Below are 17,942 nucleotides of genomic sequence, written 5' to 3'. Positions count from 1 at the left end.
TAGACACTTTCTCATGGTAGCACAGACTCGAAATCTCAAGACATACGTTACAACTATAAACTAATCTATTCAAAATCTCTCTAATCTACTCAATATCAAATAAGCTTTAAAGATCATCCTCTCCATCTTGATCAATGTAGATTTTGTTTAAGGCGCTTGTTTCAGGTGCTAGCTCAGTAACCCCACTTCCAGCAACACTTTCTTTTGCAGGCGGTATTGTTCGCACATTCAAGCAGTCCACCATAACGTCATTGCCAAATTCCTCAAAAGTTTCTGCATTGTACTGGTAAGTAGCGAATTCCACATTTTCGTAGTTAATCAAGTTCAAATATGGTGCACAAGTTTCAATCTCAGCTTGTGCGAGAGGATTCTTCGGCCCAGTCAGGGCAATCAACTCTCTCTCTTTGAAGGACCCGGGGTTGGAAAACTCCACAGTTGGCGTATTGGGGATTTTGTACTCATAATAGTGTTGCCCATTTGTAGGGTCGATCATCTTTAACGACCCAGCTCTTGTTAAAACACCAATCTGGCTGTCTAGCACGTTCAAGAATTTATCACCATCAAACGCAGAAAGAGTCCAATAATTCTTCTGCTGCTTCTCTCGTGATTTCTTTGATCCTTTTAGTTTCTTACTGGTTTTGCTAGTCTTTTCTTCTCCCAATATGCTATTCAAATTATACCAGTGAGCTGACCCTGTTGCTTTAGAAATACAACCAAATCCGGAATGGGTATCACGACTGTCATCTTCAGTGTTGAACCAGGATATATTTTTAACCACGGCGGAGGTTGTACCCCTAATAAACTTGCCAACTAAAGAAATCTCAATCGGCAAGCGATACAAGTCCCAAATATAAAGCAGATCCCCTCTCAAATTCGATGTGGCTAATTGCAAGTCATACGGTGAAAATGAAACTTGGGAAACCCCACCCAGAGGCTTAAATGTTGCAAGTGACCGGTCATTACGTAAGTCGATAATGGTAAGAATTTGGTTATCGTTTGGTTTTAAAAATTCTGAACCCTTTTGGATGTTTGAATATAAGCTTTTACCTATCGATTTTCCCAACTTGTTCAACTCTAGCTTACTCTCCATGTACTCTTTGTACTTTGCCGACGACAACTCTGAGACTTTGAATATTCCATCCAAGGTCGTCTTCGATAACGACGACATCAACTTATTGTACAAGGGTGTAGACCTAGGCAATTTCACAGGAGTGAATAGGCTAAATTTCTTCTTGTTTTCAGAATAGTTGATAAAATTGGTGATCACTGGGTCTAGATAATCGAGTGTTTCATCTCTTAGCAGAGGACCCCCTCTTCTGCAGTTATCATCTGTCTTTGCTTTCTTCAAATATGCATACTCTGCTCTTTTTGGGCAGTATACAAGCCAGTCTTCAATAATGTCATAAATAGCCATTCTGTCATTACAACTTGTTTGTAGTATAACATTTTCATCTCCTAAATCTAAACTGTCATTGTTTCCAGGAATGGTGCAGCAAGATCTCCTTGTATTTGCTAATGCTGAATCAGTGTTGGCACATTTTAAAAGCATATTGTTCTGGTCAAAACGGAAAACATGTACGGCCCCACTGTCTGTCCCTACACAAACAAAGGAGTTACTTGCTTTAATGGAATAGTTTTCTGATTTGAATGGGAGTGCTATCCTACTTGGGATCTTTATGGAAGTGGAAGTGATATGTAAAATGTCCACGTTGTCAGTCTCGTTCTCCAACACGACGGCTACTGCAATGTACAGTTCCTTTTGCTGCGCTACAACCCTGAATGATTGAATATTGAAAGAGCTTCTGGCTTGGATTCGTGATTGCAAGTAAAGCGTATCTCTTTCAGCTCTAGGAGCAGGAACTTCCCAATCCCAAACTTCGAGGACTTTCTCCTTCAAATAAAATATAAATAATTCACCACGAGGACCATTTTCGATAAGGTACAACTCTGAGCCAGCGACTTGAGAATCATCCAGCTCAAAATTATTGTCAACGTCGGCTTGAATACCGTTTGAAGGTGCCTTGTTGACCGATTTGAGTCTCTTCCACGTAGCTAGCGCTGAATTAAACTTATGACCACTCTTTGAACTCGCATGTCTAAACAAGTTAGTAGCGGGACATGGGATAGTAAGAATCTAGCGAGGGGGGGGGGGTGTAAACGTACAACCTGTTTATCTTTACAGTTTTATTTGTTGTGCTGATGTTAGTCATAGCAACCACAATCAGGGTAGCGTAATATGAGTGGCGGAATTGACGTGTATTCCGAATACAGGAATTGCTAAAGAGTTGATCCCTCTGAGTATGCTTTAGATCGTGGTATATGGGAGTACCTTGTAGCGTTCAATTAGATTGTTGTTGCACTGGTTCACTTGTTCACGTTGGCTGTTGTTGTATGAGGTGTGTCTTGTTTGTTTTGTTTGTTTTGTTTGTTTTCTGGATTTTTTTTGTTTTATCTTATCGGCGGGGCAAGTAGTGGTGTTCTGTCTCTTATTCTTAATGTTTTTGTGTCCACTTTATTATCAAAACTGCGAGGAAGGTTTACAAAGATCACGTACACCCCTCTCACTGAAAAAGGAATTTAAAGACTAACTTTATAAATAAAGTGGGTGGGGAGACCTTCAAAAAGAGTTGCGCGCTATTTTATATCCCCAGACTCAACACCAGTTTGAATATAGTTACACTCACTAGACACTATTCAAGATCCCCTATCCGCCAAATCTCCAAACCTCGTATGTTAAACAGTCCATATTTTGACACGGGAGATTCATTTTGACACAATATTTCGTTGCCAAATGTTTCACACGGATAGCTGACTCCTTTGCATAAAGATTTGTCAATGTAGAGACCATTCTGGCCCTGTGACGACCCAATGGCTATAAAGTCGTGGTTGGAGTATATTATATTATCGTTTATGCCGGTGTACATAAAAGCCTTGAATCTGAACGCAGACTTTGATTTCAGCGAAGACGAGTTCTTGTTGTGAGTCAATTTTGTAGGATCATACTTTTCACATTTCCACAAGAAACACTCCCCATTACCGTAGTATCTTTTGTGATCTATTGGCTTCAAATTTTCATTTAAAAAGGCACCAAATCTTGACAGATGTTTGTCTTTCACCACCAACACATATCCCTGTGGACGTCTTTGTGGGGTATTGTAGATATTTCCAGGAGTATTACTCACCATCATTCTGTTGACAACCGATTCAGCAAAGCCCTTTTCTGCTTTCTTTCGTTTATTGTACTCTATTAATTGGTGCTCAGGCTTTGAATTTCTGTACAACGAATTTAAGGATATGCCATGCTGTTCCAGGGAGTACACCAAGTACCAGGTATCAAAAAGTTGGAGCCTCGCAGGTATCAAGTTCCGTATATCGCCTGCCAATTCGGTATCCATTAATTTGTGCCTAACTGTTGGGCCATACCCAGATAACTCAATCGGGGGAAGTGGGGGTAATGCACTATTTAAACTTGAGTTGCTTGAAGTTGCTGAGGCCAAAGATGAGGAGGAATTGTTTCTACTTGAGTTCCCCACCAAAGATTTAAGAAATGTCGTTCGTGACTTTCTGGGTTTCTTCTCCGATCCAGATAGCTTTTCATTACTTAATTCCGTCTCTGGGCTGGCATCCTGTGAATCCCCTTCAACGCTTGGTTCATTTGCTGCCAGTTCATTTTCCACCTTGTCTGCATCATTGGTTGAAACGGATCTCCTGAATATAAATGACATGCTGATAATAGAGTCTCGTAAAAGCAACTCCGGCTTGGGGAGATCTGTACTTTTTTTTCTTTCTGGTTTTTGCGTGGGATTTTTTCGTTTGCTGTTAAAAGAAAAAAAAAACAACAGAATTTACGGGGAAAAGAAGTCAATGTTAGTCTTGTTCTGCGCGTTAAATGTGGCAAAGAGTTACGTACTAGACGTAGTAGTAAATAATTAATTGGATCGTAATATGTATTCTAAGTTAATCTTCCCCTGGCTCATCCCCCCTATACATTATCAACTAACCAGAGGAAAAAGCTCTTCTCTATAGTTGGTGTTTGGACTATATTTGTCCTTTGTGTAGCTCAGATGAAAAACAGTCACACAGCACATATTTTGTGGAACCATTAGTAAGGTGTTAGGCCTACTCCTACGCTGGTAAATAGGAAATCTACTGTGCCGCTCATATTCTGAACTTATATTAGGAACCACTATTCAGTTACGCAAAGTTACTACGTCCAAGCTACTTAGAAAATCTGATGAGCCCTATCAAGAGCTCCAATGCAATTTCAACACTGTCGATGAAGAATACTCCAGGGAAATCAGCACCTAATTTGGAATTGAGACCTGCCATACCAGCACATCCCAACAAAACACAATCAATGTTGTCTGTCTTGTATTGGTGCCCCAATATGAACCTAACTTTCTCCCTGATTTTACCGTATTCTTCCTCGTTTGCAAGGTTAGTAACTGCAATATCCAAGCCGATCGTTTTCTGAAATTTTTTGGCAGGAAACCCATCAACGCCCAAGAAGTCTATGATACCCTGGTCAAGAAGCGGTTCCCATCCACTAGTACTTGTGAGGATAAACAGCTTCTGAATGTTAGGATTCAGAAGAGCATACAAAAGGGTTGCTTGCATGATTCCCATGACAGGCTTATTGCTCAAAGCTGCCAAGCTTTTAATCAACGGGTGGTCCGAGTAGCAGCATACTATAAACCCATCGTACTCTTCTGCAATACGACGGTTCTTTATATCCTCTAACACGACGGTTTCTGATTGTTTGGATGTTTCAATACCAGTGATTTCACGAGGAGACGAATCTGGCGCAGTATAAGTGTCCAAGTTTACACTCTCTGGTGGAGATAGCACATTTCTCATGTTACGAGAGACCTTCTCCGAGCTGTTAGGGTTAACAAGCAATATCTTCATTGTTGAGTGGATGAATAAGATAAGCGATTTATGGGAAAAGCAAAAAAACAAAAAAATTAAAATAGTATCAGAACGCTACAAACAAGGGTCTGTTGGAATGGAATGGGATTTGAAGCACAGATCGACTCATTTAAACACAAGCAGATATGGTGCAAATCTATATCAGCATTGTCTTCTATCTCAGAAGCTATTAATTTCACAATAAAGCAGGATGAATTGTCTTTATCATCGGTAAATGTTAGTCGCACATCACTTGGAGAGATTATATTCAAAAAGTCATTCTTTAGCCTGTACGTGGTTGGCTTTGGTGGTATAGTTTCAGAGGGCTTTACAGAGGGTGATTATACTTCAGAACTGTCTTATTCCTTCATGATCAATTCAAAACACCTCTCCGCCTTATTTCGAAACTTTGACTCGAGCAACATGAAATATGTCAAATTGAGAATTCACTGGTCCGAAAAAGCAGCAGCTAACCTAAAATATAAGCTACTCATTGAGATACTTAACAAGAAGTTGATAATGAAAAAGTACCAAGCGGGATACCTACCAACTACGAGAAAAGGTGTTCAAATTGCAAAGGAATACAAAGACTCTTTTTATGAACAAGAGAACAACAACAACAAAGATGTCAGGCGAAAAACTCATCATATAATGATCGATTTGGTGATTCCAAAAGAGTTTCTCGAAATGGTACCCTCAGGAGCCGAAGACTTTAAAATTGATATCAAGAATGAAAAAGTTCTGTTTGGAGGATACACTAAAGAGGTGATCAAAGACCGGGATTATATCAAACAGCCAATGGCAGTGACAGTTACAATAAGTCTCGACGAGCTAGCCGATAGCAATCTTATAAATCCTGATGAGCCACCCATGCGAATGTTGCTCAATTTTGGAATGCGAGACTTTAAAAACTTTTTAAATTTGGCGGGCGTTTTCGCAACTGCGTCTGCTGCACAACAATTTGATGAAGAGTACGCAAACATAGGCAACAGCAATGACTATTTCCATATTTACTTTAGAAATCCTGGAGATCCTATTTTGTTTGATTTGCAAAACAGCCAACATGTCGACGTGCAATTCATTCAAATTACCGCCTGTGACGATAAGCCAGTTGAAAACGAAATCGAGGTTGATGCACGGGCCTTGCGGCGAAAGCTTTTATTGGAGAAGCCTGTTGTGCATTCCCTTGTAGAAAATTCCGTTGAATACAACGAGGAAAAAGACCAGCACCAACTGATCTCATCACCAGAACCATCCATGCGGTTTGCTTTTGGAAAACTACCACAAAGGCAAAAGGATAAGCTAGAGATATCCAATTTGACACAGCAACAACAGAGACGGGGCCATATGCCATCAGAAGTGTTTGAAGATGTGATTACTTACAATCAAGGTTCGCTAGAGCCAGCATCAAGGAATGACGACACAGAATACAGCGATTCAGAGGAAGAAGCCAACGAGCCACCGCTAAAAAGAAGATTGATTGAAGATGAGGAGCTAGGGCCCACACAGGTTGAAAAACCAAAATCCATCTTCTAGGTCACTGAAACAAATACGGATCGAAGTGAATTCAACTCGGTAAATTATACGTATTGCCCTTGGTATCACGCAATTTTCCGTACGAAACATGTCCACTCCAAGGCTTTTCGTCTTTGGAATATGCAGTAGGTGCAAGTTTGAATGGCATTCGAACATATGATACTGCATCTTCGGAACCCTTGTCCTTGAGATAGCTTGCTTTCATTGTTGTTCCTGTTTTTGGCACAACGAGGACACCTAGCTCGTAACTACTCACCTCATACTGACTAGGGTCATCGTCTACAAATTTGTTACCTTTTCTGCTACCCCAAGCTTGTTTGGATAGATTATGACTTCCCATATAGCACCATTTTAGAGACCCCCATTCATCACCATTATCGCACATGTATAGTTTCACGTGTGGCATAACACGCTCCCTCCCTGTAAGTAGATTACCCTCGCCCGAATTCCATTTTCTCAAATATGGCTTAATCGCTTGCTCGTAATAATTCTTATGAACAAACGACCGAGAATAGTCCAAATGGATGGCCTGGCCGGCCATGAAGCCAACATTACTGGCAGCCACATCACCAACCGTCGGAAAAACAATAGAGGGTGTGTAATTATGATTCGATTGATGATTGCGCAAACTCTCCTTTCCTGGTGCTAATAATTTGAACTCTTCGTCCTTTGAGAAGAGCATTGGACAAAGCAAATGAGTAAAAACTCCAGCTGTAGCCCATTTTTCAACGGCAAAAGGATATGAAATTGCCGAAGTCTGCGCCAAAACGTTATAATGGCGAACCTTATCCTTATTATCTATCAATAGATTGTTCCGTTTCAATGCATCGAATAGACTTCCATATCCATAGTGAGAACAGTCCTGGTTCAAGTTGTAACGACCAGGTGATGATGCAATCAACTCAACATCGATTCCCAGAAAACTGTACAGTTCCAATGACCTAGCAAGGCTGTCTACCTGTGGCTTTGAATACGTGCGCAAATATGCAATTAGATCCATTTTAAACCTTGAGCTTCTGGTCCTTGTAGTTTCCCCCGTGAGTAATCGTCCTGATCGCCATATCATTTGTGTCAAACCACCAAAATCGAGCCTTGTCAAGTTACAAGACATAATGACCACCTCCACTGAGTTGTCCTTGTAAAAATTAATCATCATCTTAGTATGATGGGTTCCAAACCTGTTTGGTAAGGTCGCATGGACTTCCAGTATATTATAGTTTGTCTTTATTGAATTCGCCTCCTCGTTACTGGGATCCAACAATTTGTTCCCGGTGATAAAGACTATTTTCTTCTTTTCAGTTTTGAAGCTCGGGTGCAAGAACGATAGAAAGAACGGGAGATCAACGCAGAAGTTGAATTGAAACGTTTCTGTTATATCCGCTGATCCAATTAAATCGGCAACTCTAACTGTATCCTGGTTCACTTTGGGAAGGTCCTCCTGGGGATAACTGGGGTTATACAAAAGCTTAATCTGAGAAGGGATGTTATTGGTAGGTTTTGGAGCAACTTCATCTCGCCTGATGCTACTTCCTGTGGTGATATCTCTCTCAGCATGGGCCGCCTCATTTTTGAAGCGTTTGACCCAATGGTTAGATGCCGCTGTGAAAGCTTCTGACTTTCTCTTTTCACCCATTGGTTAAAATTACACACTCAAGTCGGTGTCTAAAGTTATCGTCGAATGGTTAGAATCAGAATACTTTATGCAGCATTAACTGGTAAGAAACCTTCGCCGCGTTTGTTTATCCAAAATTATAAGCCAGAAAAGTTCTGTTCGCGCAATAGGCTGCAAAGTTGTATGTCCCCGCTACCTTCCCCGACCCTGTAGACAGAATTCTGATGGAATCTGAGGCAGTATATTTGGGAAACTATTAGGAATAGTATTTAAGGACGAGAGTGAAAAGCTTTACTGGGGGATGTTGTAAGGGGATTAAGAGAAGAGACTGGAAGAATAGCACCTGAGTAAGGTGCATGATTAACTAACTAAATACCTAATAACAAATACATAAACATTAACTTGAAGTCTTGAAGACAAGTCACTACACTCTATCTCTTATATTGAAAGACATATTCTCACACTATGTCTCGGTTATCCGCTGGCAGCTTCTTTTCTCATCAAATTCAAAGAATCCTGCCCCACTTCAAGTGTATTTAATGATACTAAGCTAGCACTAAGGAAGAGAAAAATTAGCATATAACCCTTAGCCCTCAGCAAGTGTAACACGTACTAAGACAAACAATATGTAGACAACACTTTGGAACGAGCGCATACAGTTTCAGAATCGCACAATTCTTGCATATTTGATTGTGACGTTAGCAATGAAAAATATAAAACCAGAAAAAAAAAATCCAGAGTTGTACAAATTCAGCCACTACCTGTATTTGCAAGAGCACTCTTAACTACAATGACCATACTGTTTAGCTACAGGGACAACGAAATTGTTTCGTCGCCTGCTGTGATTGTGAGCGGATCGACCTCCTCAGGGATTCAGCACGGAATTGTTTGCTTCACCAACAATGAGAACAAAGTATTCCCCCCACAATACTTTGAGGTTAACAACGGACAATTTAAGGCTTTCGTGCATGTGTCCCCAGGAGAAAGTAACCAATTTCATGTTGAGGTAATGGACAATGGGTTTCTTTCGAGTTTTGGCTTTCCTGAGTATAGGAACGGTAGACCAAACGTGGTTGACAAGGGTCGATTGGCTCTTGCTTTTAACCCATTACCCCAAAACAAGCCAGTGCATTTGTGTCTAATTCGTGGTAGGGACTCACCAAATACGTACGATATGCCACACTATCGATTGTCACGAGGGGAACAACCTAATTTGGAAAATGCAATTAAAAAATTGAAAGTTGCAGGCCGAATGATGCAAGCCTATACTCAAGATGAAATGAGAGCCGTTGGTTTCAGCAATAGATCTTTCCAATTTGTTGAAGAGACTACGCTGGACCAGACTATATTCGGGTACAAAGTTCAATCACCAACGCCTCACCAGGAGATTAAGGTTCATGTTTTAACCAGTCCAAAGAGTGTAGCCGAGTTGAGAAGTCCGGACTTGGCCCAACAAAATCCTAATGCAAAAGATTCTGGTGGTCTATTCAGCCATGCAATTGAGTTGATCAAAAACTCGGACATATATGATCCTAAAAGTGGCACTGCCGTCCAGTGTGCCGTCATGTATCTCGACTCTACCTACGACAAAAAGAATAATTTGATCTTGACACATGCGGCACTTGGAGGGGGGACTAATGAAGTTAAGTTGGCTATATTTGGATCGCATGGGCTACACTCGTACCCGCAAAACTTCCCCTTGCTAACACCTTCCTTCTTGGATAGCACAAGACTAAGCACTAATGAGGTAGCCAATGATTGTAATGAGTGTGGCACCAGTTGGGAGTGTTTGAATATTTGCCTTGGAGCTTTTATGCACGAAATCGGCCATCTTTTGGGCTGTCCACATCAAATTGATGGAGTTATGTTGAGAGATTACGTGTGGTGGAATCGATCATTCCTCACCAGAGAACTTGAGTGTTTGCGAACACATTCTTCAGGTGAGCTTATTCAACGCAATGGCCAATGGTCCAGGGTATGTCATTGGAATGTACTAGACTTGATAAGGTTCTTGTACCACGACCTGTTTGCATTGCCTGTTGATAGGTTTGAAAAAGTATACACCACAACTAGGAAACCCGACTCTCTGTATCCAAATCTGGCAGTTCCGCTGCTGTATGCACTGCCTGGAAATGGGTCGGTTATGATGTCGGATGCAGGTATCTTTATGGTGGAGATTGTCGATGGAGATTTGACCCGATATCATGAACCATACTTGCCACAGGGGTATGGCGGTAATGGTGTAGTACATCAGTGTGTCATCAATTATGCTGAATATCTTGCCAAATTGCGGTCAGCCAAGAGGGATGCAGGGGAAGGCTACAAGGTTAGAGTCATGTCTTTGGCTGGTGACCTATTCATTGATGACTTCAAAAAACATTGCTCTCCACTGCAGCAGGACTTGGTGAAGAGTGATTTTGGACTTGGACGTGGCGAATTGACAGGGTACAAGAGTGAGCTTTTGGGATCTGCCAAGGGTGAGATGCGAGTAGCTACATTTAATTTGAAGACGGTTTATAAAGTTCGAGTATACTCAGGCCGTGCATTGGATGGTGTAAGATTTTATTTCAGAACCAGTACAGGAACTCAGGGAGGCGCGCCAAAAGTGCCACCTAGGAATTACCTAAAGAAGCTAATTGGACATCATGAATTGCATCATGAAACACACAGCCAAGTCAACGGCGTGGCAAAGGAAGTCTCCTCACTAGTAGGAAAGGAAACAGGGTCATATTCAGATTTTGAATTGCAACATGGTGAAGAAATAGTCAGGTTTAATATCAGAAACGGTGCATGGGTTGACGGCATACAAGTTGTGACCAACAGTAATAGAAGTTCACCTATGTTGGGAAATGCACAAGGAGGTCACTTGTCATCTTTAGTCAAACCGACAGAGGATGCTCAGATAGTGGGTATGTACTTTTATTTGGGAGGTTGGCTAGATGGACTAGGGTTGATCTACACATATAGATAGTTAAATTTAGAATATTTTTATCTCATTCTTGCACTCGCTCTAGCACTTTGTCTCTTGCTTGGAAGTACTCCACCGGATATTCCTCAATAACACCGCTCTTCTGGGTCTTTATCAAGGATGTCGGAAATGAACTTCGACCGCCATATTTTAACTTCAGCAACCGTTTTTCAATAATACTTATCTCACTTCGTAGCTTCTCTGCTCTACTTACCTTTGAACCATCTTTTGTACCGAAGTAGGAATCACATAATGCTTGAACTGTACTAACTTTTGCCCGCAAAAGGTTTGTCTTTTCTACCAACTTCTGGTTTTCGTTGTTCAAGTTTCCACTAATCTGCGCTTCAAGAACCAAGGACTTGTCAACATCACTGGAATCTAAGGACAGTACTATGGAATTGGTAAAATACTTTGCGTGATTGCTCAAGCTACTTGGATTGTGAAATTGGGCATCAAGGTGATTGTTCTTTGATATGTGTGTACTTGAATTGTCTTGATCACTCAGTAGGTACTCGTCATCCGAAGACAGCTCATTGTTACCGGTAATTTCCATATCCTCAGGACTTTGCTCCAGCGCAGTCTTGCGCCCTTCCCATTGTTGAGGTGCATTTGTCTCTTCTTGATTCATGAGCAGTATAAAAGGTTAAAAACAGATTGCAAAGCTTTTTGAAAAGTGTCATCCTGTCCTGTATGCAACAGAGAAAACCCACTTTCACTGTGCTACAAAATTTTGTCGCGTTAACAAAATCATACCTCTACCACCAAGAGTTGCATCCTGAGTATGTCGTCCTTCCAGCTACAGAATTCAGAAGTCTTGGCGAGGCTCAAGCCATTTGGAATTCTGTTTGAGAAGTCTCTCAATGATTTAATCAAGGGGATCAGAGCGCACTCGAAAGATTCGCCCGAGAGCTTAGCAAGATTTTTAGACTCGGCCATTCAGGAATGCAAAACGGAACTCTACAGCACAGATCTCGAGACTAAGGCAATGGCAGTTTTGAAGCTCTCGTATTTGGAAATGTATGGCTTTGATATGTCATGGTGTAACTTTCAAATACTCGAGGTGATGTCGTCAAGCAAGTTTCAGCAAAAGCGTATAGGCTACCTAGCCGCAATTCAGAGTTTTAAAAACGAGCAGGATTTGTTAATACTTGCTACGAACCAGTTTAAAAAAGACCTCAATTCGTCACTGCATGTTGAAGTCGGGTTGGCCTTGAGCGGAATCGCTACAATAGTAACTCCCAGCTTGTCCAAGGATATTAATGACGATGTGTTGATGAAGTTGAATCACTCAAAGCCGTACATAAGGAAAAAGGCCATTCTCGCAATGTACAAAATCTTTTTGCAGTACCCAGATAGTTTGAGAGTAAACTTTCACAGGGTGATTGAAAAATTGGACGATACCGACGTATCAGTTGTTAGCGCTACTGTCAATGTAATTTGCGAGTTGTCGAAAAAGAATCCAAAATTGTTTCTCAACTACCTACCGAAGTTGTTTTCCATCTTGGAGGAGACCAAGAACAATTGGTTGATTATTAGGATTCTAAAATTGTTCCAAAGCTTGTCAAAAATAGAACCGAGAATGAAGAAGAAGATATTGCCCGCGATAATGGACCTCATGCTTAGAACGCAAGCGTCATCTTTGATTTATGAATGCATAAATTGTGCAGTTAACGGGCAGATGTTGTCAGAAGAGTCTTATAAAGATAAGCAAACGGCCAAATTATGCATCCAGCAATTGATGACTTTTTTCAAAACCAAAGATTCCAACTTGAAGTTTGTTGGATTGATCGCTTTGATCAACATATTGAAAGTATTTCCAGTTTTTATGCACAGTGTGGATGGTGTGTCAGAAGTGATCATGGACTGCTTGAACGACCCGGATTTGATAATCAAGAAAAAAGCCCTTGAGGTCTCAAGTTATTTGGTGAATGACGACAATATCGTTGACGTTGTTAAAGTGATGTTGCTACAATTGATCCCCGACAGAACCACTGTTGACGACTCGCTAAAGTTGGAGGTGACATGCAACATCTTAAAGATAGCCTCGAAAGACAATTACAATAACATTCCCAACTTCAAGTGGTATGTGGCTGTTTTGAAAGATATATTGAACTTAACATTGCTACCCGTTGTTCCCGGATCTACGGGATCGGTATCGGCAACAACATCGAAAAAGATAGCTGCTCAAATAGGAAATGAAATTAGAGTTCTTGCAACAAAGGTTCCTTCTATTCGGCCAGTGTTGTTAGAAAAAATTGTGGTTGAAGCAGTGTTGGATGAAAACGTAATCACAGCATGTCCGCTCATTTTGGAAGACGTCTACTGGGTTCTAGGCGAGTATATTGATGAATTTAAAACCAGAATCGATGATGACGACGAGGTCGAAGTTGAAAATGAGGACTTGGTTGTCAACCTCGACAAGAAGTTGTGCATTTTCAATACGTTAGTAAATTGCAAAGTGGATGAAAAATTGGGACTTGGCACGGCAGGTAATTTCAAAATATCATCGATGTTGCTAAATTTGCAGGAACCTCAAGTCTTGTCTATTTTGATCCAAGCTTTGGTTAAACTTTACAATGGTATTGTCCACGACTACACCCGTGTGTACTCGAGCAATGGTGAGTTTTCCGAAACAAAGTATAATGAGTTGAGCTACCATCTTTATCGGTTAATCGGATTTTTGACTTATTGGGAGAAACATTACAACTATGAGGTCCAAGAGCGGGCTTTGTCGTGGTTGGAATTCTTAAGATTATGCCAGGAAGCAATGATTGGTGACGATTTGTCAGGGGTAAAGAAACTTGAACTCAAGGATTTTGAGCTTTATGGCGAAAGGGTTAAAAGTGGTGGTGCTAATGTGGAGGACAGTTCAGAAAGCGAAGTGGAAGACAATTCAGACTCATATGATAGTTCCAGTAGTGACGAGTACGAAAACTTGGTTTTCTCGGATGACGAAAAATCACCAAAGCCAAACGCTCTGCCTGACTTTGAGCCTAATCCATTTGCAGAACAGGATTCAGAAGTAAATGCCTCCTCGAAACGACTTCCTGGGTTATTAAGCCACATTCTACCATCCTTTTTCAAAGCTTATATGCTAAAACCTGTCGCAAAAAATGCTCAATTCAATATCGGTTTGCCAGAGGCGTTAGACTTGGACCTGGAAATTAATGAATTACCCAAAGGGGCTGACACAGTTGGTGCTAATGATGCATATGAACTTTTCTTGTCAGACTCAGAGAATTACGAGGAGAACTTAATCCAATTGACTAGTGCTGAAACAGAAACCAATAGACGAGTTAACATGGAGGAACGCGCACTTCGTTTGAAGGATGACCCATTTTACCTAGAGCCCGGGAAGAAAAGCAAGACAGTAAACAAGCCACATGAAATATCGGATGAAGGACGCTCAGAGTCGTCGCGGGCACCCAGTTTGTCATCCAAGCAAGAGGAACCAACGAAAACCAAAAAGAAAAAGTCATCAAAAATGAGAAAGGAGAAAGTACTCATACTTGATGAAGAATCGGTAGAAGGTGTAGCTAGTCCCAATGAGGTACAAAATTCCGAGGTTGAGAAAAAGCGCAAGGGAAAGAAAAATACTATAAAGATTGATTCATCGAAGTTGGATAATTTCGATCTTCTTTCAGTAGAGCCGGAAAGAACCTCAAATGAGGAGTACGATATTGATTTAGATGCTTTGCGAGCTAAATTGTCGCAAACTTCGATTGACAAACCAAAGAAGAAAAAGAAAGCCAAAAAGACAGAAAGAGAAAATGTGATCGAAGGAACTGGCATTAGCGAAGTAATTGATAAAGAAAGCAGCCAGAAGCTCGAGCAAACTAGGCCAAAAACAAAGGATGATGCATCTACAACCGATTCTTCTGTAATCACTGTAAAGCCAATGAAAAAGAAAAATAAGAAAAAGGCAGTGATTATTGAGGGATGATGTGTTGTAATATATTTTTATAGATTGTTGCCTCTACTTTATGATAATTTAACTAATCTCCTGAAATTAATGGTGTATCTTCACTGATAACTTCGACCTCAGTGTCTGTTTCGACTTCTTCCTCTGGTGGTTGAAACTCCTCGTCTGGTTTGACGCCAGGGACAGTTGAGTACCCCACTCTTTGCAAAGTTTTGATCATATCATTTCTTACCTTTTCACAGCATTTGGTGACATCCTCGTTTGTTTCCAAATCATTTGTGGGTACAGGCGGCAAAACTTCAATGTGAATCTCTCCAGTATTGAACAACTTTCTTTTTGCATTAAAAATAGTGGAAGTATTCGAGACAACTACTGGTATTATTGGGATACCAGCTTGTTTAGCCAAATGGAAAGCACCTTTCTTAAAGGGTAGCATATTCAAACTCTCCAATCCGGATCTAGTACCTTCAGGGAACATGAATAACGCACGATGCTGTTGTTTCAATGATTGTAATGCTCCCTCCAATACCTTCTTGGCCTTGCTCGATCTTGCCCTATCCAAGAAAAAAGTACCGCTGAGAGCCATAAACCATCCTAAAAACGGCACATATGCCAATGATTTCTTACTGGTTACAGTATAACCCGGTTGAAATATTTTTCCCAATATATGAATATCCAATGCAGACTGATGGTTTGAAACAACAATTGCAGGCAAGTCTTTCAAATAGTGTTCATTCTTAATCTTTATGTTAACCCCAAGGAGTAACCTGAATGAGTAAAAGAATGCTCTGGCCACTGTGTACTGGGCATAATCAACCTTGCCTACAAGTCTCAATGCGATCGATGCAATCACTCCATACAAAGCACACCCTACAAGGACGCCACCGAAAACAACTGACTTCAAGTAAAACTTTACGGTCTGATAAAGTGAGCTTGCCATTGGGACCTGGTGAAGTTTGGGAGGAAAACGGATTTGGAAGATGATAGGTAAAGACGAATTTTTGATTGGGTATATTTTCTTTTTTTCTCCTTTTTCCGTTCCCAGTAATTTGATTTAAAGTTAATTTAAAAAAGACTTTTGTTGGCTTTTTGGATTTTTTGTGTCATTGTGTTTTTTTTAATGCAAGAAGCTTCACAGGCAAGAGTAGAAGATTGGGTTCAGGGATCTGCCAAGGAAGTCATGGACGGTATCGCCGTCGTTAGTTAAGCACGAGCGAAGGTATCGTTCCCTAGAACTAATATGTTTCGAAATCAATATCTTACAAAATCAATGACTAAATAGACTACTTAGATTTATGGCGGCGCTTAGTGTCTTTTTGTTCCCCTGCAGCAGGTACCCAAATTTCATCTTCTTTTGCACCTTCTGGCACGTGTAAATTTCTGAAAGTTTCCTTTCTCCATTCTTGTAGATGTCTCTTCTTGGCGTACTTACGTTTGTCCTTGAGACGTAGTTCCTTTGGTCGGTAAGGTGCGAATTTCTTGATTCCAATAAAGCTGTTTAGTTGTTTGTCGTCGGCAAGTAAAATTTCTCTAGTAGACAAGCCAAAGGTCTCAGGGGAAACTTCTCTATATTTGAATTTCAATTCGCCCTCATCTTTCTTGCGACCCCTTTCTTCTTCTTCTTCTTCAACCTCTTCTTGCAATCTGATCGTGTTTGCTTCAATAATCTCTTGTGCCTTACTCCTCAAGGACTCTTTTTCTTTCTTCAACGACTTCTTCTCCATCAAGATCTCTTTCTTTGCCTTCTTTTGTGGAGGTGCTTCTACAGCGTCATCCTCACCCTCATCCTCATCCTGTTTGACTTGCTCCTCCAGGTCGGTGCTCTCGTCCATACCCTCCATTAGATCATCGTCCCAAGTTGGTTTTTCAACTTCTGTTCCGTAATACTGCTCGTTGAATATTTCCGCCATTTTGTTGTCCCAGTCAGCATCATCAAAATCTTCGTTTAACAAAGAGTCACCAAACACCTTTTGAATAACTTCGTCGCTAACCTCATCTCCAACAGCTTCTTTTATTTTCGCAAATCGATCAACAACCTGGTTCAACTTTGCAGTCTTCTTTTTCCTCAACAATTCAGCCTTTTGCTCCTCTGCTTTGCGCTTCTCCTCATGTGCTTTCTCTCTAGCCCTTTTACGTGAATTTGTGTTGGACCTTCGTAAAGTGGCTTGATTTCTTGCGTAGGAAATAATCTCCGTTGAATTAGCATCTTCATATCTAAAGTTGTAAGCTTTCTCAAAATCTTCTACTGCGTTATCAAAATCTTCTTCATCGTTTCTATCTATTTGATCAAGATCAATCACTTTGTCTCCCTTTTTAGGTATCCACGCCTTCTGGTCTAAAAAGGCCGAAAGAAACGCATTTTGATCCTTCTCGGGGTCAGGTAACTTCTGGGTGCTTCCCTGTTCTTCTTCCTCTTTCTCTTTCTTTTTCATGAAACCATCATCTTCATCATCTTCGTCCTCTTCTACATCGAAAGCACTGTTTATGTCATTAAGCAATTTATTCCTTTCTTCCCTTTGCTCAGTTGCAAATGATTTCACACCATCTACAGTTTCATTCTCATCAAACTCCTTGTACGACCCATCAATCAAGTTTTGACGATGGTAATCTTTCAAAAACATTGGCTTTTCCCCTTGCTTTTTGACAAGTATATCATCGGATTCCGGGTCCTTGAAAAACTTGACATTCGGGTCAAGGAGTGATTTTGGGTCTGATCTTATCTTTGATAATACCTTGCTGATACCCTGTTCTACTTCATCGGTAATCAAGTCTCCATATTCGTCCTCCTCTTCCTCTTCCTCTTCCTCTGAGGAAGTGGGTTCTGATTCCGATTCTGAAACTGGATCTTGAGCTGCCGCTAGAGTTTTCTCTCTTGCGACAGCCACTGAGTGAATATCTTCCTTAGTGTGCTTTAATGCTTCTTCTTTGGCCCTCTTGGTAGCCGACTTCTTTCTGGGCATGTTTGGTGGGTTTAGAAATGCTTTACAATGAGATGA

General features: G+C 40.8%; 9 protein-coding genes across 9 annotated transcripts; 3 read left to right on the top strand and 6 right to left on the bottom strand. All coding sequences in view use genetic code 12, as the record gives it.

Annotated features, from left to right (window-relative positions):
* Positions 1-106: 106 nt before the first annotated feature.
* On the bottom strand, positions 107-3,725 carry OXR1 (Oxr1p; the record flags this gene model as incomplete). Its single annotated transcript, XM_051817921.1, has 2 exons — positions 107-2,096; positions 2,803-3,725. 2 exons carry the CDS (start codon positions 3,723-3,725, stop codon positions 107-109), a joined length of 2,913 nt encoding a protein of 970 aa, XP_051673819.1.
* A 493-nt stretch (positions 3,726-4,218) lies between these two features.
* DCG1 (Dcg1p) lies at positions 4,219-4,908 on the bottom strand (the record flags this gene model as incomplete). The annotated part of the gene is made up of 1 exon (XM_051817920.1): positions 4,219-4,908. The coding sequence occupies one exon, from the start codon at positions 4,906-4,908 to the stop codon at positions 4,219-4,221; it is 690 nt and encodes a 229-aa protein (XP_051673818.1).
* A 369-nt stretch (positions 4,909-5,277) lies between these two features.
* On the top strand, positions 5,278-6,444 carry DDC1 (Ddc1p; the record flags this gene model as incomplete). Its single annotated transcript, XM_051817919.1, has 1 exon — positions 5,278-6,444. One exon carries the CDS (start codon positions 5,278-5,280, stop codon positions 6,442-6,444), a length of 1,167 nt encoding a protein of 388 aa, XP_051673817.1.
* A 31-nt stretch (positions 6,445-6,475) lies between these two features.
* CANMA_000553 (uncharacterized protein) lies at positions 6,476-8,077 on the bottom strand (the record flags this gene model as incomplete). Its single annotated transcript, XM_051817909.1, has 1 exon — positions 6,476-8,077. One exon carries the CDS (start codon positions 8,075-8,077, stop codon positions 6,476-6,478), a length of 1,602 nt encoding a protein of 533 aa, XP_051673816.1.
* Positions 8,078-8,846: 769 nt separating this feature from the next.
* On the top strand, positions 8,847-11,027 carry CANMA_000552 (putative metalloendopeptidase; the record flags this gene model as incomplete). The annotated part of the gene is made up of 1 exon (XM_051817898.1): positions 8,847-11,027. The coding sequence occupies one exon, from the start codon at positions 8,847-8,849 to the stop codon at positions 11,025-11,027; it is 2,181 nt and encodes a 726-aa protein (XP_051673815.1).
* Positions 11,028-11,049: 22 nt separating this feature from the next.
* CANMA_000551 (uncharacterized protein) lies at positions 11,050-11,652 on the bottom strand (the record flags this gene model as incomplete). Its single annotated transcript, XM_051817887.1, has 1 exon — positions 11,050-11,652. The coding sequence occupies one exon, from the start codon at positions 11,650-11,652 to the stop codon at positions 11,050-11,052; it is 603 nt and encodes a 200-aa protein (XP_051673814.1).
* A 153-nt stretch (positions 11,653-11,805) lies between these two features.
* On the top strand, positions 11,806-14,967 carry APL5 (Apl5p; the record flags this gene model as incomplete). The annotated part of the gene is made up of 1 exon (XM_051817877.1): positions 11,806-14,967. One exon carries the CDS (start codon positions 11,806-11,808, stop codon positions 14,965-14,967), a length of 3,162 nt encoding a protein of 1,053 aa, XP_051673813.1.
* Positions 14,968-15,019: 52 nt separating this feature from the next.
* SLC1 (1-acylglycerol-3-phosphate O-acyltransferase) lies at positions 15,020-15,886 on the bottom strand (the record flags this gene model as incomplete). Its single annotated transcript, XM_051817865.1, has 1 exon — positions 15,020-15,886. One exon carries the CDS (start codon positions 15,884-15,886, stop codon positions 15,020-15,022), a length of 867 nt encoding a protein of 288 aa, XP_051673812.1.
* Positions 15,887-16,229: 343 nt separating this feature from the next.
* Positions 16,230-17,906, bottom strand: CANMA_000548 (uncharacterized protein; the record flags this gene model as incomplete). Its single annotated transcript, XM_051817854.1, has 1 exon — positions 16,230-17,906. The coding sequence occupies one exon, from the start codon at positions 17,904-17,906 to the stop codon at positions 16,230-16,232; it is 1,677 nt and encodes a 558-aa protein (XP_051673811.1).
* Positions 17,907-17,942: the final 36 nt, after the last annotated feature.

The sequence above is a fragment of the Candida margitis genome, assembly GCF_024628925.1.
Source record: "Candida margitis strain CBS 14175 chromosome Unknown scaffold27, whole genome shotgun sequence".
NCBI classification, from domain to species: domain Eukaryota; kingdom Fungi; phylum Ascomycota; class Pichiomycetes; order Serinales; family Debaryomycetaceae; genus Lodderomyces; species Lodderomyces margitis.
This window is presented reverse-complemented; position numbering and strand designations above follow the sequence as displayed.